This window comes from Hipposideros armiger, unplaced genomic scaffold (genome assembly GCF_001890085.2).
Source record: "Hipposideros armiger isolate ML-2016 unplaced genomic scaffold, ASM189008v1 scaffold_3, whole genome shotgun sequence".
NCBI classification, from domain to species: domain Eukaryota; kingdom Metazoa; phylum Chordata; class Mammalia; order Chiroptera; family Hipposideridae; genus Hipposideros; species Hipposideros armiger.
Genome location: NW_017731353.1, coordinates 4,175,391 through 4,201,910, shown reverse-complemented (window position 1 = coordinate 4,201,910; position 26,520 = coordinate 4,175,391). Strand labels below are relative to the sequence as shown.

The following is a 26,520-nucleotide window of genomic DNA, read 5'->3' as shown; positions in this document are numbered from 1 at the left end:
GGCCATTTGGAAGCCAGGCCCACAGTCAGGGAGGCAGCAATAAAACCCAAGCAGGTTCACGCGGTGCTGTCCCACTGGACAAAGGCCAGTATCCTTGGCACACTCGTCCACATCTGGGGACGATAGAGACAGGAGCTACATGTCCCTCAGTCCCTCTCACCACCTGACTCTGGCCCAGCCTCCCTACACAGGCTTTGTCCCCAGGTCCCACCCCGCCTGCTAGCTCTGTCCATATCTTGGCACCCCCAGAAACACAGAGCCCACCCCAAGGGACCCGAGGGTGGCATCTAATATGAGGTTGCAGACAAAGTCCCATGGGCTCCCAACAGAGACGTGGCAGCACCAGGTCCCACTGGTGGTAGTGGAGGGACGCTGACGGGGAGGGGCAGTCGGTGTCTGGACAGAGTCCCAGGGTCAGGTTTGTTGTCTAGCAACTTCACTGGGGGGACGTGTAGAACGGCGGGGCAGATGGGCATCAGCTTACTTACAACCCCAGTTGACTAGAGATGACCGCTGAGTGCAGGGAAAGTTGAGGCTGTGCCCAGGCTCAGCGGGTACGAGTGCCACGAGCACATGGTGGTACGCGTATGTCTTTGGGGATCCCCATCACGCCTCAGTGCTTGGCCTTTCCCATCTGTGGCCCTCATAATGGGAAGTTCCCAGTGCAAACAGGGCATTGGAACCCTCAAGCTGGCACCCAGTGCCCTCAGGAACAGGCCATTCTCTGAGTGTATGCCCCCCCCCCTCCAGGGTCCTGCACACACCAAGCCAGGTCCAAGGCGAGCCTCTCCACTGGGGCCTACTCACCTCTGCAGTTTCTGTCGTCCCCGGCCAGGGTGAAGCCAGCTGGACAGGAGCAGGTGAAGCGTCCAGGTGCGTTGTGGCAGGTGTGGGAGCAGGGGCTGGGGCCGCCCGAGCACTCGTCCCTGTCTGGGGGGCGGGGAGAGCTGGGGGTCTGCACGCACAGGCCCTCCTGCCAGCTGGCCTGACAGCTCATCCATCCCAGGCTGAGAGGCCTCCCTTGTCTATGCCAGGGTGGGGAGAGGGTGCTCACCCACACAAAACTCTCCTTGGGTGTCCAGCTTGAAGCCTTCTGGGCAGCCGACTTCATTCTCTTCTGCAAGGCAAAGAAAACAGTTCCTAGGGACAGAAGACGCTGGGGACCACGAGCAGCCCTGGCCATCGCCCGGGTTCATCGCTCCCTCCCGCCAGCTTGGCCAGGCTGAGGTCCCCTCCACCGGGTGCTCAGCCCCTGTCCTGAGCATGGCTGGTGCCCAGTGAGTCAGTGAGTCCATTCCCACCCAGCCCAGTCTGTCGGAGACACTGGCTGTGGGTCACGCCATGAGGGGCTCCTGGTGGGCTGGCCAGACCATGGCTGGTAGACACAGGAGAAATCATTAGGGACAAGTAGAAAGTGGGGGGCCCACGTGTGCAAGACTGTGCTCTGAGGATCCAGAGATGTAGACATGGCCACCGGCCGTGGGTTAAGTGAGGGCATCTGACGGGGGCAGCACGCCTGAGGCAGGGTGGGAGCACACTGTGTTCTGGGGACAGGAAGGTGGTCAGACTGCCTGAATTATCGTAAGGGTAGCACCCTTAATAAAGCAGTCACTGGGTGCCCCGTGAGGGTTTCAAAGACAGCACCCCTACTCATGACACCCTGCAAGGCAGGCCATGTCCTGCCCATTTCAGATGGGCACACGGAGGCCCAGGGAGGGCCAGGGCTTTGTCCCAAGGTCTCACAGCCGGGAAGTGGGGCGGCTGGGTTTGAACCAGGGTCTGCCTGGCCTCAAAGCTGTGCTCTTACCACTATCCCATGTTCAAGGCTAAAAACATGTTGGGACCTCAAATAATGGTAACAGGCATATTTTTAGCATCCATTGGTTGAGAATATATGGCATGTTCATGTGGGTCTCCCGGGGTTCCAAGAGTGGCTGCCACCCCCCCGCTAGGTGGGGGGTATGGTGCAGGCAACCCTGGGAAGAGGGTGGGGTATGACTCGTCTTGAACATCCGCCTGGGGGACAGGGGTTGAACCTTCCCGTTGGGGACTTCGGGGAAAGCTCTGGAGGGTTTGAACAGGAGTGGCCCGAGGAGCCATGTCCCATTTGGGGTGTGGATGGATGGACGGGAGCAGGGAGGTGAGCTGTCTCAGTCCCGAGTCTCTGGTCCATGATCAGTGGATGCAGGGATGGCTGTCACCTGGGCTTTCAGCTGGGACAGTGTGGGGTGGAGACAGGACGGGGCCCTTACCGGCTTGCAGGGCTGTGGTGAGCTGAAAGCGCAGGGCCTCAGCCTCGGGGTCGAAGGCCGAGCTGACAGCAGAGGCCCGCAGGTGCTGCACCAGCTGGGGCTGGGGTCCCCGGGCCGCGTCGTACTGGATGCTGTGGTTGCAGTGCAGAAACACCGGGAGGCTGTCTTGCAGGAAGCGCTGCGTGGAGCCCACAAAGAGCCGGCCAGGCCCCGTCTGCACGTAGTGCTCCCGGAAATCCTACAGGAAGAGGAGGAGGAGGAGGCGAGAGCATCTGGGATGTCAACTTCCAAGTGGCCTGGGACTTGGGACCCTCAGCTCCCGCTGGGGGGTGCTGGCGGATGCTGAGGGAGACCCGCTGGGCCTCTCAGCTCTTCCTCCGACCAGCTGGGCAGCCTTGGGCGGGTCACTGCCCTCTGACATTCTCATTTATGGAATGGGGAGAACACCTGTCCCCAAGAGGCTGGGCCCCGAGGATTTCCCAGTAGCTCTCCCCTAAGTCCAAGGACAGGCCATGCCCCAGCCCCTGCTGGGGTGTCAGGAAGGAAAGTGGGCCTGGCTCCTGAGGGATCGTTGTAGGCAGGATGTCCCACTGTCTGTCACCCCAGGGCTCACCCCACACCTGCACTTGAAGATCTGCGTCAGCTAGGCTCTCGGGGACGACGCCATTGACCACCACATCGAGGAGCAGGAGGCCGTTGGGATCCAGGCCCCGGGCCACCTGGGTCATCGTGAGCAGCTCCCCTGCAATCCATCCCCGTCCAGCCTGGAGTTATCACCAGGGAGAGGCCCTGGGCTCAGGCCCCAGCCCCACCTGGCCCACCTGGGAGGAGACCCCACTCACCTGTGGCAAACTCCATGTGCGACTCCTGCCGGAAGTTGCCACTCGTCAGTGAGTAGCCGTTCAAGGCGTTTCCACTCTCTCCAGCGAGCGCCCAGTAGATTGGGGCGATGGTGACCACCAGCGCCCGCATCAGGGGCCCTGGAGGGGGCGGGGCACAGAGACCAGGTTAGGGCCGGATGCTGAGGCAGCCACTCTCTGCTTAAGTTCCTTCGGTGAGTCCTTATTCCCCCCAGGAGAGCTCAGCCCTTTCCCCCCCACCTCAGTGCCCAGATTACCTGGACCGGTTATTCAATCAGAGCCTGGGAAGGGGTAAAGGCCAGTATCTACTTCTTGGAGGAGTTGTGAAAACAGCAAAATATATTTATACAAAGAACTGCATGTAACTTGTTGATCGTTAACTCAATTCCACAAATACTGAGGGCTACTGGGCCGTTACAGAGCCTGGGACTGCAAAGACTGTCACTACATGTATGCAGGACCGCGTTGAAAATTGACCAAGTCTCCTGCCTTGCAGACCCCTTCCAGGAGAGCCTGGGAGAGGGAGGATTGCTCTGAACGACAGACTTTGGAAAAAAGAGCCTCAAATCGCCTTGGACATGGATTTTCAGAATGTCACATGATGCCCAGCCCTCCTCCTGGGGTGTGTGGGGCATCGGACTGAGGTTCAGGGGAGCCAGAACCTTCTCAACCTCTCTGCACCTCTGTTTCCACTAGACACAGCCTGGCCCACGTGGCTTGGGGCCAGACGTTTCTCCACGGCTTCGGCTCCTGCAGCCGGAAGAGGCGGCCACGTCTGGGCATTCATTCACTCTCTGCTGACAGTCAGCTCCGAGTGACCACCCCCACCCCCAGCCAAAGACCCCACATCGTTCACACAGGTTTGTGGTCAAGGGCAGCCTTGGGGGAGCGGCTTTTAGGAAAGACCCTGTCAGCACTGCCCTCTCCCTGCTCTGGACCCCCACAAGGGGAAGCAGTGTGCCCTGGGAAGGGCGAGGCAGCAGGGTCTATCACGGCAGGGTCTGCAACCACCCTCCAGAACATTCCATTTGCTTAGGACAGGCTAGTTTGCGAATCTGTCTGCAAGTGGACATTTTTCTTGGTTCTCTGGGCCTTCCAGCTGGTTGTACTCTCTCTGTCTCTCCCTTCCTGTCTGTCCCCTCCTGCCCACATCCCTTAATCGTTACTGGTGATGTCTTCACTTTTCTAATGGTGGGACAAACACCTCATGCAGCAGTCGGTGCTTTCAAGTTCATGACCCGACCTGCGTTCACACAGCCTGATCATTCCACACGCTCTTGGTCTGATTTTAAATGCAGTCATTTTGCTTTGTGTGTGTGTATGTGGAGGGATGTGGGGTGGGGAGGAAGTGGCCCATACCCTAATCTACTTTGGCTTGGGCTCTGCTCTTAGAGGTGGTCAGATTTCCTCTGCGAATCAGGCAAGCCTGGGAACATAGGTTGTCTCCTCCTGGCTCTAGCATGGCTCGGAGGGTCCCCAGAGGCAACAGACTCTGGTCCCCACTTACCCACACTCGCAGGGATGTGGCTGATACTGCTTCTGATGGTGGTGACCCCAGAACGAGCCTCCTGTTGCACACTGGTGTTGAGGGTGGCCGTGCCAAATTCCTGGCCGTTGATCACCCCGATCACGCTACCCCGGCCCCCCCGGGGCTCCTCTGGGGGGGGAAGGAAGAGAACAACAGTGATACTATCCCCCTGCATGCCCTCAGTATAAGCAGGTACTGTCACCCATTTCACAAAGGAGTTATCTGAGGCTCAGAGAGGCAAAGTGACTGGTCCAAGGGCACACAGCTAATGGGTGATGGCACCAGCTTCTAATTCTGGCCCTGCCATCGCCTTCTTGGAAACTTGGGCGAGTCAGGCCCCCGAGCCACACTTGAGTTGGCTTATCTACAAAATGAAGAGGTGGGGTCACAGATGCGCCCAAAACCTGTCGGATTCTAAGACACCAGGAGCCCGTGATGGCGGGGGCCGCTGGAGGAGCCAGGATTGAGGGGCAGGCACCAAGCCAGGAACTGAATGCCGCCACCTGAACGTCCCCCGTTCCAGCAGTGGCCCTGGCTCCAGCTGCCCTGAAGCTGGCCTAGCTGGGGTGGGCTGGATTTCTAGGAGCCGCCAGGCAGTCTGCAAGCAGATCCTCTTCGGCACTAATCAAATGGAGGGTGTGGGCACAGGGGGGTGCTTCCTCTTGCTAATGGGCCAGCTGTCTCATTTGGACAGATGGCATTCCAGGGGGCAGAGACAGAAGCTAGCCTGCCCCTCCGCTCACCGGCTCTCGGGGGAAATTAGCAACAAATTGCCCAGGATCTGTCGAAAAAAATAACATAGAACACTGTACTGCCAGGATCTTAAATGGGTAAATCAGGGGGCTGGTTAATTTTGGATTCCAGGAAGCAATGCCATTTCCTGAAGCCCATAGCTGGGCTGTGATGAGATTTGATGCCCATCTGGGATATCTCTTGTCAATATCCGATGCTCTGGGTTTATGGCAGGGACAGGAAAAGGCCACTGAACCTACCCCTGGCTTTGTAATAAGGGGATGAGGAAGGAATTGCAGCTGCAGATAAGAAGGCAGCAGCATGGCCCCTGGCAACTTTAGAAGGAGACAGAACATTGGAGGCCAGCGATGACAAGCCACTGTTGACTTTCTCAGACATGGGGTGACCTTGTCTCCCACAAGGTCAGGATGCCCCACTGCCAAGGCTGAAGGTAAAGGAGGGAGAGAGATAAATCCATCAGGCCTCAAAACCTTTATACACCTTTTACCCGGCAATACACCTGGAAGGAATTCATCCTATAGAAATATTCAGGCCAGCACACAAAGATATGCACCACAGTGTGGTTTTGGAGGGGAAACTGGAAAAAAAAAACCTGTTGCATATTTAACAAAGTCAACAACAATTAAGTTGAAAAAATGTTCCTATGGAGTGATGTGAAACCATCAAAGAAGTATGGACTAGCCTAACTATCATGGAACGTTGTCTGAGACAGAGTAAGCAAAAATGACACATTGTAAAGACAACCTATAAACTCGATCTCATTTCTAAAAAGTGTATCCCTTTACACTCAAAGAAAAAAAAGTGTAGAAAGACGTGCTGCAAATCATAAATTGCCAAAGCTATTTCTGGGTGAATTATGGGAAATAATTGATAATTACTTTTTCTTCATAGATTTTTCTAAATTATCTGGCCTTTCTACAATTAACATATATGAAGTAAAAAATAAGGGCCGGCTGAGTGGCTCAGTTGGTTAAGCGCTCACTCAAGAGTGTGAACTCTGAGCAACAGCAGCTCGAGTCCTGCCTCAGCTGAGCTGCCAACAGGTGACAGGATGGTTCAGCCAAAAAAAAAAAAATTGTGTATGAAGTAAAATTGTTTCCATTTATAAAGGAGGCTGACTGACAGGGGTTGACTTGTGTTCCCCTAAAAATATATGCTGAAGTCCCAATCCTTTGACCTCAGAATGTGACCTTATTTGAAGACTGGGTCTGTACAGAGGTGACCAAGTTAACATGAAGTCAGTAGGGTGAGCCCTATGCTAATATGACTGGTGTCCTAAAAAAGGGGGAAAGAGATAGTATGTGGTCAAAACATAAATAAATAAACAAACAAACAAATAAATAAATGGGGGAAGTTTGGACACACACATGCACTCAGGGAGAACGCCACGTGACCATGAAGGCAGAGATGAATGATGGTTCTGTAAGCCAAGGAACATCAAACAGCAAACCACCAGAAGCTAGGGGAGAAGCATGGAATAGATTCTCTATCGCAGACCTCAGATGGAACCGACCCTGCCGACACCTGGATCTTAGACTTCCAGCCTCCAGAACTGTGAGACAATACGTTTCTGTTGTTTAAGCCACCCAGTCTGTGGTACTTGTTATGGCGGCCACAGAAAATGAACACAGCGGCTGTGTTCAGAGCTCTGTGGTTTGGGTTGGGGGCTTTTCAATAGGAGAGGGTGAGAATTGGGGCCAAGCTCTGAACTGAAGGGAGGGTCTGCTCAGACCTGCTCCAGAGGCAGCCTCTGTGTCAGAACCACTGAATTTTCAGAGCTGCATATATGTGTTGATGTTCTAGCCCCGCTTACAGGATAGGAGGAGACCAGGGGCCAGAAAGGGTCCCACAGTTGGTTGCCAGTGGGTTTCAAATAGCAGAGTATCAAGTCCCAGTTCCAATTAGTCCTGAGGTGCTGCCTGGAAAAAGGTTCTACGGAGAAGGCATCTGATGTTGTGTGCGGTGGTAGGATTAGTGATGTCTGCCATGGACAGGGCCGGAGGCACAAAGCCACAAATGTGGAGCATTTACTTCAGAGAGGCACAGAAATAATATTCAGTGACTTTCTGTTAGTCAGTGTGAGTCACTTTACTGTGGTTTCTCAGGATAATCTTTTTCTCAACTTTAATGTTTGGTCTGACCCAAGGGAGAAGGGAACTGATTGAGGAGATCCAAGATGACAGGGGTTAGTGCCAGTCATCAGCACTGGTTACTAAGCACCCATCATAGCCAGGCAAAGCGCAGGACAAGCACTAAGTCACAGACTTTTCAGAGCAACCCCATGGAGACCTCTGTTTTATTCTGCCTACTTCACAGGGCTGTGGGGTGTCCAAAGGGGGGACACATATCTGTGCCAGGTCAGCTGGAAGAGCCAGGGTCCCCTGTCCAACATGAGCTGCAAACACTTAGCCTCTCAGTCTCAGCTTCCATAATGGTGCAGGGCAGGGTCAATAAGTGACCCATAAGGCCCTTCCAGCTCATTCATTCGAAGTTCGTGACTTGACGTAAAGAGAAGAGTCAGGGCGCTGGCAGGGCAGTGGGCCAGGCCCCACACACACAACATACAAATCCCCATTTTGCAAGAGATCCCACCTCTGTCCAGAAAGCTCTGGGCAGGGATGCCCCGTACCTCTCACAGCCAGGAACGCTCGGGCTGTGGCCGAGCCCAGGAGGTTGTGAGCGACACACTCATATGTGCCTGCGTCCCTAGTGTCCACTCGCTCCAGCCACAGGCTCCCATCTGGCAGGGTCTGGAGCCGCTGGCTGGCCTGCAAGGGCTGGCCCGCACGCAGCCACTCCACTGTGGGCACCGGCTGTCCGGTGGCCTGGCACCGCAGGGACACATCATCCCCGGATCTCACTATCACATCCTGGGGCTTCAGCTGGAACATGGGGGCACCTGTGGGAGAACCCAGGGCAGTTTTTAGGAACATTTTATTATTTTTGTATATTCAAATGTACATATTCATTTAGACAGACTACAAAATACAGAGGCAGTAAGATGTGTGTGTGTGTGTTCACCAACAGACATGCACAAAAATGTCACTGCGTACCTGCCCTTAACTGGAGACTAGCCTACAGTGGAATACATAAATAAATTTTGGTATAATCCACATAGTGGAAAAGCATTCAGCAACGCGCATGTATAAATAAATTCCACGTACAATCTCCCAAACAATGACGTGCACAAGGAGCCTGACACAGAGTACATATGACAGGATTCCATTTAAGTCGAAGTCAAAGATGACTTCGGCCATGCTGAGCGCGTGAGGTCAGCAAGTCGGCTCCCCCCCAAAAACAAGCACAAAACTTGACAACATCGTCAAAAACAACGGTTTCAGGGCTCTAGAAATCAACTAAAGGCAAACAAATTGAGAACCATTTATCCATGAAAACCTCTGGAACTTTGGGTAAGTATGGGGCCTTCCCGCCTGGGCTGCTCCCCGCTCCCACCCCACCCCACCTTGGTCATCACAGCAGTTTTCTCAGGGCAGTGCTGGCTGTGAAAACCAGCAGGTTTGCTATCACAAGGGGACCATTTGATTTGCAGTGGCGGATGGACGTGAACTCTGAGAAACCAGGGTGTTGCCAGGAAAAGGAACAGGACCAGTTGGAAGCACATGGGGACCTGGCACCTCTGTTGGCCTGAGGCGGTGGCCCTGGCTGAGACCAGGGCGCCTGCCAGAAATTGAATGAGAGCCTGAAATGAGGGCGCTGTGGACGACTTAAAAATTGCCTGAACTTTTTTTTTTTTTAACATCGATCATACCTCAAAAAAGTGGTTTGAAAAGCAAATCTTAATAAATATCAAAAGTTTGAAAACAATAATAATAGGTGGCATTTATGGATTACTTACTAAGAGTCAGGCACTGTGCTAAGCATTTAAGCCTCATGACTATTTATGATGCCTGTTCTATGACTGGGCCTATGTTAAAGATAAGAAAACTTAAGTACTACAGAGAAATTGAATGATTTGCCTAGGGTCACAGAGCAGATGGCCGAGCCAATAACAATCCCAGACGGACTGAGCCCGGAACCTGCCCTCTTACCCACAAGGAATGACACAAGTGTGGCTCATTGCTGCCTCAGGGCTTTTGCACTTGCTATTCTTCCTGCTTCAAACACATTCGCCCATATTGTCACATGGATGCCTCCTTCTCATCGGTCAGACCTCAACTTAAATGTCAACCCATCAGCAAGGCCTTTCAGGATCACCCCCCAAAACCGCCTGAACTTTGAATTACTCCACAGCCACACTCAGATGCATGGATGGAGCCTCGTTTTCTTGGTCTTTAATTTTCGGCGAGTTTCATTGTGATGTGCAGACTGCCTTGAGTTTATCTCAGCTGTTTGAGTTTTGCTCAGCTTCTTGGGTTTGCAGGTGTTTGTCTTTTGTGAAAGTTTGGGCTACTTGGAGGCTCAGATAGTGCTTTGTAAACTACAAACTGCTCGGCAAATCCAAGAGCTGTTACTATGATCCCAACCGTAGGTTTGAGGTTTGAATACATGATCCCCCCCAGGCCTGGCTGTTGGCTCCCTGGTGGTCATAAGCCCGAGCTGACTCCCCATCCGCCCTGGGGAACACATTCCACAGGGCTTCAATTCTGTGTTCTGAATATGTGTTTGCAAAAGGATTCCAAGTCCCACCCAGCCCTGCCACTGCCTCACACAACTCTCCCCTAAGCGCCCACTTCACACTGTCCCCATGCAGGGCTCAGGAGAGGGGAGGGTGACTCACTCTGTAGCACGAGGACCAGCACTTTCTCCACTGTGCCTATCTCATTCTCTGCCAGGCAATGGTACTGTCCCGCATCATCCATCTGCAGGTGGGCATGGGAGGGGGACACAAGGTTCAGGACAGGAGAAAGAGGGGGGAGCAGCTCGGGATAGCCGGGCAGAAGGGGGAAGCTGGAGCAAGACGCAGGAAGTGCTTAGAGCCTAAAGCAGCCGGGGCTCGAGGCCCCCTCACAACGACGCATCAGGAGGGCCTCCATAGCCACTTGTCAACAGACATCCAAAGAGAATTCAGCCCCTTTCATACCGGGAACCTGGAGGTGCTGGCGACTAAGGGATGGACTCGCTGCCCTATGTGGAGTCACACGCTGCAAAAGTGTGATTTAGACCCGCCTCTTCCGAGCTGTGCACATGGAAGTGTTATCGTGACAAGGCATATTATTCGGGAATCCTTGAAAAAAGCGTCCATGGTTGAAAAAGCATAGGAAACACTGAGTTAGACAACAGGTATCTGAGCAGCACGCTTTCTCAGGCCTTTCACTGGGCCAGTGTGCACTGCCAGTCTCTGGAGGGGAGGCGGTTTGCACCATGTCCCCAAACTAGTGACAGGGAAGCTGTTTTCCCAGGCTACCCACGACGTGGACAGTCAGGAGGAACGCTGGCTCAGATTCACCTCTGAGGGGCCCACGCCCAGACGACATTGTGGGGGCCGCTGCCAAGGGACCATCACGGGGCAGCACAGCATGCATTTAAGAATGTAGATTTGGGGGTCAGACCCATATGAGACTGAATCTCGGCTCCACTGTTTACCATACTAAACCCATTACTAGGACATCATCATGTTTCTGGAGCCTCAGTTCCCCCATCTCTAAAATGGAGGTAATAGCTGCTAGGACTGTTGTGGCATCAAGTGAAATCATACTCACGAAGTGTGAGGCCCAGAGCCTGGTCCACGGTAAATACTCCAGTCACAGCCGCCATTATTACTGCTGCCATTACTGGTACTGCTGCTATTACTACCAGTCCCGTGACTCTTACTATCTAGAGACAGGCTCCCAAACAGGCACGATCAAGGACCTGTGACACGAGGTTGACAGCACTGAACTGTGGATTTCTGCATGACCAGTGGGGCTTGGGACATGAAAGGAAGGTGCGTGGGGGCTGCCCCAGTGCCCAAGGAAAGAGCATAAAGTAAGGAGTCAGGAGAGCTGGGGTGCAGTCCAGCCTGGGGTGCTTCCTGGTTGTGGGCCTCTCTGAGCCTCAGTGTCTTCCCCTGTAAAATGGGGCACTCTTACCTGTCACCTTGCCCTTTGGGTTGTTATTAATAACATTGATTGGCATTACCTAGGGGCCAGTCACTCTTAAATACCTAGTATGGGTTGCCTCACTGATTTCTCACTGTAAACCTACGAGGTAGAAACAATTATTAGCCTCACTGAATGGATGGTGTAACGGAGGCACAGAGAAGCGAAGTCACTGGCTGGAGGTCACCCTCATTAGTACAGGGAGAATCTCTGGGTAACAGGCGGGAAAGTGCTCTGCAGTCCGTAGAGGGCTGTGCCAACCTAAAGAACCCTCCTGAGCAATCAGAAGCAGCCAAGGTTTGTCCCAGATGGCCCCACCCAAGGTGCCAGGCCCCTCCTTGCCTCTGTCCTGCGGATGGTCAGCGAGCCATTCTGCAGCCGGTGCCGGAGACGGCTGCCCCTCAGCGGGAGGCCATCTTTGATCCAGCGGATGTTGGGCACTGGGTCTCCATAGACCACACAGTCCAGTCGGATGCTGCCCCCCACAGGCTCTACCAGGTAGGAGAAGGCCTCCCCTTCTAGAACAGGAGCCTCTGTATAAGGTGACATCAGACAAGGGGTCAGAAAGGAAGTTCCCTTCAGGCTCAGCCTCCCGTAATCCTGTCCCCAAAGGCCTGCCCACCAGACCCCCAGGGGCCTACAGAGGCTCCTGCTGGCCCAGCATGGCTGTGTATAGTCAACGCATCAGGGATGGCAAACACCCTCTGTGTCATGGGTCAAGTGAAACAGACTGGCAGCAGCTTCCAGGAGCACTGCGCTGAGAAGGATTTGAAGCTGAGTGGGAATGGTGCTGTGATTGATTAGTGATGCCTGAGACAGGCACAGGAGGGAAGGCAGTGTTATGAGTGTCATACACTCGCGCTCATAGATTATCTAGCTGCAGAGTACTTGCCGGGGACTTTGGAAAACAAGGAGTACGTGATCATTAGAACACGTCTGTTGTACACAGCAACCATAAGAGGCCCCTGTTCCTATATCCTTGCAATCCTTAAACAACTCTGGGTTCCTTGACCAATTTTTCATCTTTCCCTTTTTCCTCAGGTTGACTCTATCAGCAGCTGCAGCTGTTTCCTGGTGCCTTCGGCTGCTCACTGCCCTCCCTCAAACTCCACACCACCCATCCTGAAGTCGAGCAAACTAAGTCATGGCGTCACCAATGGTTACTTGCTGCTCCTGGCTCAGCAGGGGAAAACAGGTAGGCCGGCAAGTTTCATGCATTTTTCTGCCAGAGTGGCCACCTCTCACACTGGCACCACCCAGATGAGAGCAGTCCTGTAAGCTGATAGGCCAGATCTCAATTCTACCTGTTGCTGGGTCATCTGGGGAACGTAAGAAATACGTGATGCTGGGGCCCCACCTCAGAGAGGCAGGTTTACAGAGTCGGGGTGGAACCTGGGCCTCAGTGTTTTTATAAAGTCCCAGAGGATTCTAATGCACAGCCAGGGTGAAGAAATATTAGTTCAGAGACCAGGAGGCCAGTTTCACAGATTTTCAAAAGAAAAACCATCAGATGGGGTTCATGAGAGAAAGGCCACATGGCTCACGCCCTACCCTTCACATGGACGAAGCTGACCGCCTGCACACGGCCCACTCTGTTCTCAGCCCAGCAGACATAGGTCCCACTGTCTTCTCTGGTGACTGCCACCCGCTGCAGCGTGCTGCCCCCGTCCTGTTCAGACACCCCATCTGTGGCAGAGAAAGAGACATCCCAGGGGGCTCTGAGTCCAGAACACCAGGGACTTCCTGCCCTGAATACTTAACTCAGACCTGGGTACCCAGCAGGTGCTTAACAAAGACACAGAAAACAGGTGGCCCTTTTCCCGAGTGGAAAAGCCTGACCCAGGGGAGGCACAGGCCATAGTCGAGGATGTGGTTGAGGAACCTGCCCTTTTTCATTTTCAGGTCCACACCGTGAGCCTGGTGAGTAGACAAGGGTAGGTCTTTGGGGGCCTGTTAACATGCGCCCCCTGAGTTAAAGCATCCCGCCCGCAGGACCCCTGTTATCGCCACTTGAAGATGAAGAAGCTGGACTCAAAGAGGCTGAACCCTTCACCCCTGCTCCCTCCCACGAAACGTGGGAGTAAGGCCTTCTCGTGGGTTTAGGAGGGCCTGGAAAGATCACCTTGCAGTGATTTTTTTTTATAGTTGAGTGATTCAGCAGACGTTTACTGAGCACCTACTATATACCTTGCAGGCCCTGTGCCTCCCTAAATATCACCTGGGGCCCAGGTGGGGAGATAGAGTCCTCCAGGAAAGAGGTTTGCTGAAAGGCCCACAATGGGACCAGCAGCTCTGGGCTGGAACACGGGTCCCTTCTCCTGAGGTCCCCCTCCTGAGGTCCCCAGGGTTGAGTCTTTTTTGCAGGTGGCTTCTTGCCAGGTCTGATATGTGCCTGGTCACATTATGGCCACATGTGGGTTTGGCCTAGTCTGGAGACCCAGAACCCAAAGCACCAACTAACACCCATTTCCTCTCCACTAGGTCGGGGGTCCCCACCTGCCCGCCCTCCTCCACCTCTCAGGGTCCCAGGTCCCCATTCCACCGGCCCTCCAGCAGCCCCAGACCTATGACTGGCCGGTCATTGACAGTCCAGCCAATGCGCGGGGTAGGGCTGCCCTGGGCGGCACAGCGAAGCCACAGCCGGTCCCCGAGGTTCAGGCTGCGGTCCCCAGGCAGGGTGGTGAAGACGGGCAGTGCCAAGATGGTGAGGTGTACACGGCGGCGGGCGCGGCCCACAGGGTTCTCAGCTGTGCAGGTGTAGGTGCCAGCGTCCTGGCTCTGCGAACAAAGGGAGGGGTCAGCCTAAGAATTGCCCCCACCCCCAGCATGGGCCAGAATGTGCTGGGGACCCACTCTCCTGTACGTTCCCACGGAGCAGCCGCCCAGGGAGGCGAAGTGACTTGCCCAAGGCCACACAGCTAGCAAACGGCCCGGCTTCACCGTTGTACCACTGCATCTCCCACAGTCTTCCTGTGGCTCCGCAGCTGCATAATCTAAGCCCCGACCACGCCACTATAACAGTGACCATTTACTGAGCACCTACTGTGTGCCCGGCCCTGCACCAGCTCATCCATGATCGCATCATGCCTGAGGCAGCTTCTGCTTCTGCTGCCTTCTCTGAGAGGAGACGTTCCACGGTGCTTTCCAGCGGGGCTGGTGCACTCACCATTGTACTACCTGGCCTCCTGTGCGGGAGGGTCTGAGGCCCCTGTGACCCCTTCCAGGTGACCCCACGGAGCAGCCGCACGTCCGTGTGGAGAGCGGCCCATTTTGTAATTATAGAATCTGATCAGTGTGATGGGGAAGGGGGTCGGGGGGCCCACCCACACCCCTGGCTCAGGTCAACATCAACATGAGGTTGAGAACAGCCGGGTGCAATTTGGGCACAAGGTCATCGCCTGCCCCGGTCCGGACTCCCACCCTGCCCCGGGAACTAGTCATGGAGGTCCAGGTTCAAATCTTGGTTCTGCCTCTTGGCAAGAGTGTGTCTTGGGAACACTGGGTACACTCAGGCTCAGTTTCCTCATCTGTGTTCTGGGACAATAACACCTATCCTCCAGGTTCCTGGGGTTAAAAGCACTCGGCACAGAGCGTGACAAACGGGGTGCTCAGCAGATGTCTGCTGTTTACTATGAGTCCCCTCTGTGCTCTGCGGGGCCGGGGCCTCACCTCCGAGTTCTTCACCAGCAGCTCCCCGGAAGGCTGGATGGTGAACTTGCCCTCAGCAACAGACACAGGCAGGCCATCTTTTTCCCAAGTGATGTCAGGCTTGGGACTGCCACTGACCGTGCAGGGCAAGAGGGTGTGGGAGCCTTCGGTGGCAGACAGGTCAGGAAGGCCATTCTCAATCACAGGAGGGACTGTGGGGACAGGGAGGTCCACTCAGGGGACTGGGGCTGGGGGAGGGTGGGCCGTTGCTGTTCCAGTGCCCGTGGCACTTGGCACACCCTTCAGCCCCTTCCTCTACCCCCATCTGCTGCTCCCACCAAATCTCTGGTCACTGGACAACTGGGGGACTCTTGAGTTTGGTGAAGCTGTGACAGGGTGACACCATTGCACACGTACGTACACACACACACACACGACTAAAGCTTCGGGACAGAGCCCTCCCTAACCAGGCTCCATGTGGGCACAGAGCCCTCCTGTCGGACAGCCTCCAGGACCACAAAGCCCATGTGCTCCCTGCTTAGGGGAGGAGCGCCACTGAGGCAGAGTGTGGGTCACTGGATGGACGGCCTTGGTGTCTGGCCCTCCGGTGACCAGCAGTGATGCTTCAGGCCACAGGGAAGAGGAGCACAGTGGACAAGGAGGCTCAGGAGGAAGTACGGAGCCAGGAGCCTTTCTGGGCTCAAAGCCGAAGTTCCACCCCCCCACCCCCGCCCCGCTGTACACAGCTGCCTGCAGAGACGGCCGCTGAGACGCCCACCAGAGCAGGCACCGGAGTCAAAGCAGGTCTGAGTATTCCAGGATGCCTTGCAGATTTAGGGCCAGTGATGTCTCCTTTACCTCTGGAGATAATGACTGGTCAAAGTAAGGGAAGGACACGTTTAATGTGTGTGTGCGCAGAAGGGACAGAAATGGCTGTTGCTACTGGAAAGCCGAAATGAAGGAAGGATGACTGGACTAGTGTCCCATGAGAAGCTGGGGGAGGCAAAGGGGACCAGAGTTATTGTCTAAAGCCAGACCTGTGCCCGAAATGGGAGACAGTGATTGTCCGTCAATTCCTTCTAGAACCACAAGCAGTGCTGGGGTAGGAGAGGGCGCAGGGACATGCCCCACCTGGGCTCAGAGCCCAGCAGAGCAAGGAGAGGCTCTCGGGAGCCTCGAAGCCCCCTAGTTCCCCGGGTCCACCTCAGCCCCCTCCCTGGGCCCACCTTGTACCACCAGCCGAGTTTTGCCCACAGCACTGCCGGCGCTGTTCTGAGCGATGCAGAAGTAGTTCCCGGCATCCTCTGGGCTGGCGTGGATAATCTGCAGCTGTCCGCTGGGTAGAACCTGGGTACTGGCTCCTGGATTGGGCGGGAAGAAACCAGGAGCCAGTGGCTGTGGCCACAGGACCCCTGAGCAGGGCAGGAGGGCAGCTTGGTCTGTTCTGTCTGATCAGGCAGCAGGTGACTCGCTGTGGTCACAGGGTGTTGAGGGGACAGAGTGAGTGCAGAAGCTGGACCCAGAGCCCAGCCAGGCTGTCCCCTCCCTCACCTCCCAACCCAGCCCCCGAGCGCTCAGGTAGACTCTCGGGCTCTGGGTGGTAAAAGGGGGCAGAAGGGCAGGAGGGCAGGAGGTGAAGAGAGGGCAGGGGCTTCCTGGATCTCCCAGCAGGAAGGAGGTCCCCAGGCCTATAGTGTTCTCCTCCCTCTGGCGCTGGCCTCGGCAGAGACTCACCTGTGGGGATGCTGAGCCCCTCCTTCTGCCAGGTGATGCTTGGCCGGGGGACACCTGAGGCCTCACAAGGCAGCAGCACCTCTTCTTCCGTCAAGGCCCGAACCACACTGGGCAGTGGCTTCACCACGGGGGAGGCTGCGAAGAAGCAGGTCTGCAGAGGTCCCTGGGGACACCTTAACACCCAGGCCCCTCCAACCCGGGGGCCTCTGAGCACTGGGGAGAAAGGCCGCTAAAGGAAACGGGGCTCCTGGAAACCTAGGCACAGAAGACGCAGGGGGGCTGATTCTTTTCTCCCAGGGTCCCCTCAGGGATGAGCTCAGAGGGAGGCTGAGCATCTGGAACGCCAGTCTTCACCCCGCTCCCCACCCGCTCCCCTGCCCCAAGGGCCATGGCTGCCTGGGGACCCTTACCCTGCACAGTGAGGACCACATGCTTGTGGGCCATGCCTACGGAGTTGCGGGCCATACAGGTGTAGCGGCCGGCGTGGATGGGGAGGGCCTGCCCAATCTCCAGGGCTCCTGCGGGTGAGAAAGGAGCATGAAGAGGGGGAAAGGGACCAGGGACAGACGTCCTCAGTGAGGAAGCCGGCAGGGCTCTCACACCCTGGTGTCTCTGGTCCAGGCCACTCATCTGCCTCCCTGCCCATTTGTAAGCAGCATGCGGGAAGCTGGCTCTAGGCTGGCCTCTGTTCCCCGCCCAGAGCGTAACTGTGGGGGAAACCCGTCCACTCTGAGGACCTCAGCCTCCCCATGTATACACGGAGGAATCGGACAGGATGGTCTCTAGACCCTTCCAGCTGTGGTGTTCCAGGATCTGCCACTGCCCCACCTTGAATCCCTGGCCCACCCATAGCATCCCACAGTCCCCACCCCAGCCCCAGATCCATCTGGAACCTCAGCTGTTTTACATGTCGGGCCTCCCCATAACCACTTGTCAGAAGGAAGGTTTCTATTGCTTCCGAAGCGTTTGAAAACCATAGGTCTGGTCTGTGGTTGTCAGACTTCAGGATTTCACTAACTAACCAACAAATAAATTTAATTTGAATCCCCATGAAATGGCCAGCTTTTATTTTGATAAACAAAGACATTTTAAAAGTCACCCTCTACTATCACCTTAATTTCGTAGAAGAAACTTTCAACACCAAAATATTGAGAAGCACAATTTCAGCATGAAGGACAATCCCTCTAATGAGATAAAACTAGCTTTAAGGAAACCCTCACCCAGCGATTATTTCTCTCCCTTTGCCACCAAGCAGCACTGATTTGCCAACTAGCATCAGGGAACCACTGAAGGATATCGACACTCTAGTGCATGGATGGGGATACTGAGGCCCAGAGAGGGCAAGAGGGTTCTCCCAGGTCACACAGCGAAGGGATGGCAGAGCCAGGCCAGAGCTTTCCTCTTGCTCTACCACACGGCCCCAGTGGGCTGCTTTCACCCCTCTGCCCAGCTCCCTCAGTCTCCCCTCAGCAGCAGCTCTCCGTGGTTCTCCCTTACATACCCGAAGGCGAGACACGATAGCCGTTCCCCCGCACCCTCAGCTGGGTGCCCGCCTTGCTCCAGGACACCACCGGGGCCGGCACGCCCATGCTGTGGCACGTGAGGACCACGGGTGCCATCTTGGTCACAGTGAAGTCTGTCTGGTCATCGGCAATGGTGGGAGGCACTGAAACACAAGACCAGGCTTTGAGGCCCCGCCGGGGTCCTCTGGGGAGCACAGGGCCATGGGCCAGGCGGATAAACAGTAGCCATAAACAGTGACTAAGACCCAAAGTGACATTAGTGACAAAGGGCCCGAGAGGGAGGTGCAACAGAGAGAGAAGTCACATTTGCTCACTCAGGACGTTTCTTGCTGGGCGTGAGGGTAGATGTGAACTGCTCTCTATAGAGATACCGGCCAGGGAGCGTTTCACTGAGAAGGGAGTTGGTGGGAGCTCAGAGTGGGGGAAGGGGCATTTAGTCTGAGATCAGGAGGAGGGGCAGGTTGTCATCTGGGTGAAGGGAGAAGGGTGCAGGAAGAGTATTCATGGCAGGAGGAACAGCACGTGTGAAGGCCCAAAGGCAAAGAACAAAAGGCTAAACAGCATGGCTGGACCCCAGAGCCAGGCAGGCCGTGGGGTGAGCTGAACCTGGGTAGGGGTCGGTGGAGCCAGCCCACAGGGGACCTTGTGGGCCCACGTGACACCCAGCATTCTATCCTGAGGGCAGCGGGCTGTGGAGGGAGAAATTTCAACCAGGGTGATGACAAGGTCAGATTTGGGTTTAGAACATTCTGGATGGGGGAGAAGCATCCTTTTCAAACTCCCATGTGCCAGGAACTGTGTGGGAGCCTGGGTTATGTCCGCGTGGGTGGGGCAGGATCAGCGAGGGCCTCCTGGAGGAGGTGGCCCATGCAATGCAGGAAGGCTGAGAAGGAACCGGCTCAAGTCCCTACAGGTGGAGAGCGCCCAGCAGAGAAGGGTGCTGCCCACGCCCCAGCTTCCTCCTCAGCCGCCCGCGCACCCCAACTCACCGTGGATGGTCACCCGGTAGAGCCTGCGGGCCTCGCCTGCCTCGTTGCTCACCACACACTCAAACTGGGCTGAGTCCTGGGGGCTGGGGGCTGCAAGGAGCAGGGCATTGGACGGGAGGAGCCTGGGGCGGACAGACAGACGGTTGGTTGCTAAGTGACCAGCCTGGCTGACCCGAGACCAGCCAGCCATGGCCTCCCTGCCTGGAGAATCTGGGAGGCGGGGAGTGTCTCATGACTATTTCCCCTTCCCGTATCTGGCTCCCGGCCCTGACTCTAGATGTTTCTTCTAGAAGTTTCCACCTCTAAAGGTCTAGCTGCTGAGTTTGAGGATGATTTTCGTTTTTATCCCTGTTTCTCTATGACCCTGCGTGTTTCCTGTACTCACCACCTACGACAACTTCTCTAACAGGAACCACATCCAAATCCCTACTCAGAACCCATCGTGTCTACTGGGTATGTGCTTTAGCCACGAAGCTCTATGATGACCTGGCACCTGACGCAACAAATATGTGGTGAATGCGCTGGTGAACTGACTCCTGAATGCTCCCCAGTGCCCGTTCCATGATCAGCTGCATTTGAGAAGCGGGTGATGGAGGCTCCTACAGGGCCAGGGGGCCAGGCTCAGCCAGCATGAACGTGGGCTTCCACGTATGTTGTTAAACAGTGACTGTAATGGTTTCGAAGGCCATGCCTTTGCTGTTTGGCAGTGTGTCCCAAATGCCCCCACCCGCTGCCAGGCATCTCAGTGTAAAACCCTCTTGACCCACCAAGGTAGGGATGCAAGTTGTGGTGCCGGCTTTGCTGAGAGCCCCAATCACGTTCCTGCCTTATTTCTGACCGGGGTTCCCTTCTGTGAGATGGGCAGGCCCTTCCCCACCCCAGGTATCTCATGATACCACTGGAAGGACCAGCTCAGTACCGGTAGGCACCCTGCTGCAGGCGGAAGTCCAGCTTCTGTCCGTCCTTCCACCAGACCACGAAAGGCTTGGGGGAGCCGTTGGCCTCACAGGGCAGTGAGGCGGCGGTGTGGGCGGTCAGCGTCAGGTTGGAGGGGCTCGGGGCGATGGTGGGAGGCTCTGGGGAGAGAGCAGTGGTCCGGAGACAGGATGTGGGATGGGGGGAGGTCAGGGGTACTCCCACCACCTACAACCCACCCCCAAGGAAGCAGGGGAGAGGAGGCAGGAGAAACTCCCCGAGGGGCTCCATGAAAGGCTCCCAAATGTGGGGCAATGGGGCTTCTGCTCACCCCTGAAGCTGGCATCCCCCTAACCACCGCTCCTGGAATGAGGCCTCGAGGGTACAGCTCCCCATCAATCTGCCCAAACCCAGGGCTCCCCAGGGAAGCCTCCACTAAGTGATGGATTGGAGTGGGAAAAGCAGACCGGAGTGCCTGGTTCAGTGATTCCGAATCTTATCTTTTCAAGCGTTTTACATCTTTTGCGTGTTTTATCACTAGCTCAATATACTAGTACAGTAGTAAGTGGATATAAACATATGCATAAAAAGTAAATATGCTTAAAACTTTTGACTAATGGGCTTCATGGCCAAAAATGTTTGGAGACCATTGCTCTTGGCTCCTGATAACTAGAACGACCCAGAAACTACGCAGAGTCCAGCCCAGACAGGGGATAGATGCTGAAGGCGAGGAAAGCACCTTCCCTCATCCACCTACCGAAGACCCGGAGGTCACGGCCTTGCCGATCGGAGCCCGCAGAGTTGGACGCCAGGCAGAGGTAGTGTCCAGCGTCCTGGGCAAGGACCGGCTGGATCCTCAGGGAACCTTCGGGCAGAATCTGCAACCTGGAATGGAGGGAGGGTTTGCCATGGAGACTGCAGACCAGTGAAACCTGGCGAGGGGCTGGGCCCCTAGTGGTGTCTCCAGCAAGACCCTTCCCCTCTGCCCATGGCTTTCCCAGCAACTCAGGAGGCTGTATCCATGAGACAGAGGTCAGCGGGGTTATAGCCATAGGCAGCAACCCGCACCCAAAACCAGCATCAGAAAGGGTGAGAGGGGCTGCTTCGGGCCTCCCATGTTCCTACCTGGGCCCAGCCTCTCCCCAAGAGTCAGCAGGCAGCAGCACCCCTGCCTTTCTGAAAAAGGCCCCTAGGTCTGAGAACTGCCCCTTTCCAAAAGTCATGTCTGTTCTGTGTAACCCCGCCCCCAGCCACAGCTGATTGGGCTGGGGAGGAACACATCACTCCAGCTGGGCCAATGGAATTCTCTGCCCTGGGAATTTGGAACTGGGGTTCACAGACAGCTCTCTAGGTTCTGCAGGTTGACCTGAGGAGCTCTGACTTGGGTGCCAGAGGTGGTGGGGGGCATCTATACCATGTTCACAGAGAAAGAAGGTGTAGAAAATTGGTTTGAGAGAGAGAGATAAAGCCCACATACACAGAAACAGAGATCAGCAGTCAAGAGTCAAACCAGACAGACAGACAAAACAGACAGCGAGGCACCAGGGGTTCTCAATGCCCTTATGGAGTAGGCATGCCGTCCTTGGGTACTGAGAAGACCCATGTCTGGATGATAGTCTCCTTGTGCTCTAGCTGCCCAGGTGGGTTTCTATTTACAAGCTGCAAAGCGGTACCTGAGGCGCTCCCCAGTGCCCTCCCCATCCAGGTCTTACCTGGGATTCCCGGGATACAGGGGGACCCCGTCCTTCCGCCAGCTCACCAGGGGCAGGGGTACACCGTCCACCTGGCAGGGCAGCAGGGCTGTCTGGTTCACGGAGGCGTTCACTGTGGGTGGTCCTGGCTGGATGGTGGGCACCGCTGGAGGAAAGGCACAGAGGGAGTGGGTGCTGGAAAGCTGTCGCTCTGAGAGGGGTGGGCAGGGTGGGTGGGGTGGGGCCCACTCACTGTGGATCTCCACGTGGAAGGCCATACTGGTGCTGCCCGCCGCGTTGCGGGCTGTGCAGCTGTAGTCGCCGCCATCGGCCGTGCTCAGGCCCTGCAGCTGGAGGAACCTGCCTTGCTCCGGGAACTGGGTGTGGGCATCTGCCTGTAGGGCTCCCCAGGTTGGAGAGAGACCCTCATCAGCACTGGGCTGGGCCAGGCCAGTGCCTAGGCACCAGCCAAGGAAAACCAAGGAACTCGTGGGGCCGGACAGTGGCTTCTGCCCACTGCGGGCTGGACTGCAGCCCCCCTGGATGCTGAGGACCCTCCTGGGGAATAGGTCCCTGTGTGGGGGGGAGCACCCTGTTCTGGAGCTCTGCCTGTCGGGGAGGTGGCAGAAGGGCCTTATGCTCAGATCAGGGGCTAGAGCTTCTACCAGATCTACAATGCTCGGGTCCCATTTCAGGGTGAGCACAGAGAACCTCAGTCACTGGCCCCGGGTCACATAGCCACGAAGGATAGTTCAAAATAATAATGGGAAGACACAGGTATGCATCAGAAGTCCTCCGTGCAAACCTCAGCCTTGCCTCAGCGTGCCCATCCACAATACGGGGTGATAGTAATCGGGGTGGAGAACACCAGGAGAGCCGGTGGGTAAAGTGCTGACACACGGCAGGCCCTCAGCACCTGAGAGCCAATCTGGTCAGGGTCTGGGGCCTGACAGGGACAGAAGGAGGTATCCCTGGGTCCCCAGCCTGGCACCCACCTGCAGCAGGATGCCATCTCGGTGCCACTCAATCTCGGGGGCTGGATCCGCCTCCACCGAGCACTCCAGAACCAGCTGCCCTGGGGCCAGGCCAACCACAGAGCGGGGGCCTCGGGGCCCAATAACATTTGGAGGGGCTAGGGGGGCAGAGAGGGCATTAGAGATGGACCCACCCCTGCAGGTCCCATCCTGCCTCCCTCTCCTGCCCCTACCCTGACACACCTACCTTGAACCCTGACCCGGAAGCTCTTCTCAGCTTCGCCAGCAAGGCTCTGGGCCAGGCAGATGTACAGCCCAGCGTCGCCCACCTGGGGAGGGGCAAGGTGAGCGGCTGCCACTGGCCCCAGCCTGCCCACCTCCTGACCTGGTTTCCTTCCTGCACATCTAAGGACCCTGCTGAGTCTGCCATCCTGATTTTCCAACCAACCCATTCCCCTCTGTGGGATGCTTCTTCTCTATCTCTGTCTTACCCTTGCTTTAGGGATAGGACAAAGCCTGCCTCCTGCAGGAAGTCCCCCCGGACTGCACCAGCCCTCCTCTGGCCGGGTGGGAAGGTTAATCTGGTTCCTGCATCGGCCTTGGCTCTGGCCTGGCTGGGAGTTCCCGAGGGCATGGCCCAGATGGCTCATCTCTACATCCTTACCCCACACAGAGGAGGAGATCAGCCTAACCTTGCCAGATGCTGCTGGGCCCCTCCCCTCCCCTCCCCCAGACTCATCCCACAGTGGGCTAGACAGCAGCACCTGCACAGCCTCCACCCGGAGCAGCCGCCCAGCCCCTTTGCTGTCCTCCTGGCTGTTCAGGGCCTGCCCATCCTTATGCCAGGTGATGTTGGGTGGGGGGATGCCCCGGGCATCACAGCGGAGCTCCAAGGGGAAGCCAGGGGTCAGTGACAGCTCTGCAGGCTGGCCTGAGTCCTCGATGTGGGGAGGCTCTGCAAAACACCCCACCCTGGGTCAGCTGTGGGGGCTGCGCCCAGAGCACTGGGAGCTGGGGTTCTCTTCCTGCCCCACCAGCCAAATGCTGACAGCAGGCAGGGCAACAAATAGGCAGGTGAGGGTTGTGTGGGAGGGTCCCCAAAGCAAGAGAAACTGGGGGCCCATCTGCTTGGGAAAATGATTTCTGCTTTAAAACCAACAAGGACACAATATGGAGGGGAGGCACAATTGACACAAACTTTTCTAATACAGTACAACGCTTGCAAAATCTTGTGCTTGAGACTCAGGGCTCTGCCCCCGGATTTCAGTGTCTCTTGTCCCATGGTTTGGGGGACAAGACTGAGGAGAACAGCCCCAGGAAAATGAAACATCCCAGCTGCCCGTTCTCCAAGCCCAGGCCTCCGGGGCACTCACCTCCCCCAAAGCCTTCTGCAGGGCCCCCAGAGGTCCACCCTCCCCTCCCTGGCCCAGAGAAGCTGGTGCTGGGGCAGATGACCCACCCATCACTGTCAGCTGAAAATGCCTCCTGGCTTCCCCCGCCTCGCTCCTGGCCACGCAGGAGTAGGTCCCTGAGTCCCCAGCTCCTGCTGTCTCCAGCTTCAGGCCAGGCCCATGTTCAAGGCTCTGGGGCAACAAGGGCTGCCCATTCTTCATCCATGACACTAGGGGCAGGGGGCTGCCCTGGGCTTCACAGGGGAGGACGACCGGGGAGCCACGGACCACCGCCACGTCTTTCTGGAACTCCACGGGCTCCAGGACTGGGGGCACTGTGCAGGGCAAAAGAATGGGCACAATCATTTCTTTCCATGCCAGGCAGCTCTCACCCCTGGACCTTTGTTCCGGGACAATTCCTTCTTATCTCCAGTCCTCAGCTGAGACCTCACCTCCTGCAGCAAGCCTTTCCCTGAACACCAAGGCCGGGTGAGACACCCTTCTCTGTGCTCCCACGGGACCCTCTCCTTCCTCTGGTAGCACTAGTCACCTGGAGTTGTGATTGTCTCTTTACAGAGCTGTCTCCTGACCTCCTAGTAGCAGGGGCCATCTCTGCTTACTGACCTATCCCAGTGCCTGGCAAGGCCCTGGCACACCAGACTCCAATGACTACTTGTGAGATGAACGAATAAGCAACTGAACAAATCACATTGAGTCGCCGTGTACACCCAAAGGGCCTTGATTCTCACACCCTACGGCCGAGGGACAGGTTTCTTCCACACCCCTCCCTGCTCCTTACCATGCACCTGCAAGGTGAAGTTTCTGTCGGCCACGCCAGCTGGGCTTGCAGCCACACAGGTGAAGATGCCAGAATCTGCCAACTGCACCTGGGAAATCCTGCGCACCTCGAGAGAAAGGAGAGAAGGAGAGAGAGAGAGAGAGAGCAGGGCTCAGTGGAAAAGGTGCCTCCCTTTTTCCATCCTTTCTCTCAAAGGCTTGCTGGCCAGAGGGGCAGCTCTGAAATGCAAACTTGAACAAGTCCAGCCTCTGCTTAAACCCCTTTTCTGGCTCCCCAGCACCCCAGAATAAAGCCTGTTGCCTTCTGTGCCCCAGACTCCCTACCTCCACCCTACTGCCTTCTCTGACAGGTCTCAATCCGCAGCCAGACTTTCTGCTTCCTCAATTCTGGAAGCTCCACTGTCCCATCCAAGGACAGCCTGCCTACGTCCCCCACCCCCACCCCCATTCTTCTAGACAATTCTTCCTCATCTTCAGGACTCACCAGAGTCTCCACTCACTCTCTCCACCGTCTGTCCCCCAACTTACACCTGAACCGCTCCTCCTGAGCTGCTCCTGTCAATGTCCCCAGTGACCCTACCGTATTTTGTACAGCCTTAGCACTAGCGACCCGGGGGGTTGCAGCCTGTCCTAGCCCCCACTACCAGCTGTTTGCTGACAATCCCCAAACGTCCATCTCCTGCACTCCCGAGCAGAGTGACAAATGCCGGGGTGCCATCTTGTCTGGATGTCTGAGAACCTCTCAAACCCAACATGTTCTAACAGAACTCGGGCCTCTCCTGCCAACCCGTCCCTCCCACAGTGGACCCATGTCAGAAAACGGGGACCTCAGCCTTCTAGGTGTCCAGACAAAAGCCTTGGTCATGCTCAGCTCCTCCCTGCCTGTCACCTCTGATCACCTGCGCTATGTCCGCCCCCTGGTTCTGTCCAGGCAGTATTACGTCTCACCTGGATCGTGTGCCGCAGCCCCCAGCTGCCCTCCCTGCTCTGTCCTTGGCCCTACCAGAAGGGTCATCTAAACACCTAAGTCATAACCCAAAAGAATTGACAGCAAAGACTCAAACAGATCAGTACTATTTGCAACGGCCAAAAGGTGGAAGCAATCCAAGTGTCCATCCACGGATGATGAATAAACAAAATGGGGTCCACCCACACCATGGAATATTATCCAGCCTTAGAGAGGAAGGAAATTCTGACACATGTTATAACATGGATGAACCTTGAGAACATTACGCTGAGTGAAAGAAGCCAGACACAAAAGGACAAATGCTGTATGATTCCACTTATGTGAGATCCCTAGAGTAGACAAAGTTATAGAGACAGGAAGTAGATGGTGGGTACCAGGGGCTGGGGGAGCGGATGAGGAGTGAGTGTTTAGGGGGGACAGAGTTTCAGTTTGGGAAGATGAGGAAGTTCTGGACGTGGA

General features: G+C 56.0%; 1 protein-coding gene across 1 annotated transcript in view; it reads right to left on the bottom strand.

Annotated features, from left to right (window-relative positions):
• The window catches only part of HMCN2 (hemicentin 2), a 159,733-nt gene that overhangs the window by 5,204 nt on the left and 128,009 nt on the right, over positions 1–26,520 (bottom strand). The window contains exons 64-89 of the mRNA XM_019641692.1: positions 25,096–25,193; positions 24,365–24,631; positions 23,670–23,860; positions 23,153–23,234; positions 22,927–23,063; positions 22,185–22,326; positions 21,953–22,097; positions 20,998–21,125; positions 20,245–20,401; positions 19,326–19,447; positions 18,315–18,479; positions 17,224–17,331; positions 16,814–16,948; positions 16,306–16,440; positions 15,101–15,291; positions 13,996–14,209; positions 12,983–13,117; positions 11,774–11,964; positions 10,132–10,213; positions 8,023–8,292; positions 4,620–4,769; positions 3,095–3,232; positions 2,873–2,994; positions 2,253–2,490; positions 1,055–1,117; positions 808–930 (exon numbers count right to left, since the gene is read on the bottom strand). Of these exons, the coding sequence (XP_019497237.1) occupies positions 808–930; positions 1,055–1,117; positions 2,253–2,490; positions 2,873–2,994; positions 3,095–3,232; positions 4,620–4,769; positions 8,023–8,292; positions 10,132–10,213; positions 11,774–11,964; positions 12,983–13,117; positions 13,996–14,209; positions 15,101–15,291; positions 16,306–16,440; positions 16,814–16,948; positions 17,224–17,331; positions 18,315–18,479; positions 19,326–19,447; positions 20,245–20,401; positions 20,998–21,125; positions 21,953–22,097; positions 22,185–22,326; positions 22,927–23,063; positions 23,153–23,234; positions 23,670–23,860; positions 24,365–24,631; positions 25,096–25,193 (3,929 nt within the window). The remainder of the gene's footprint in view (positions 1–807; positions 931–1,054; positions 1,118–2,252; positions 2,491–2,872; positions 2,995–3,094; positions 3,233–4,619; positions 4,770–8,022; positions 8,293–10,131; positions 10,214–11,773; positions 11,965–12,982; positions 13,118–13,995; positions 14,210–15,100; positions 15,292–16,305; positions 16,441–16,813; positions 16,949–17,223; positions 17,332–18,314; positions 18,480–19,325; positions 19,448–20,244; positions 20,402–20,997; positions 21,126–21,952; positions 22,098–22,184; positions 22,327–22,926; positions 23,064–23,152; positions 23,235–23,669; positions 23,861–24,364; positions 24,632–25,095; positions 25,194–26,520) is intronic.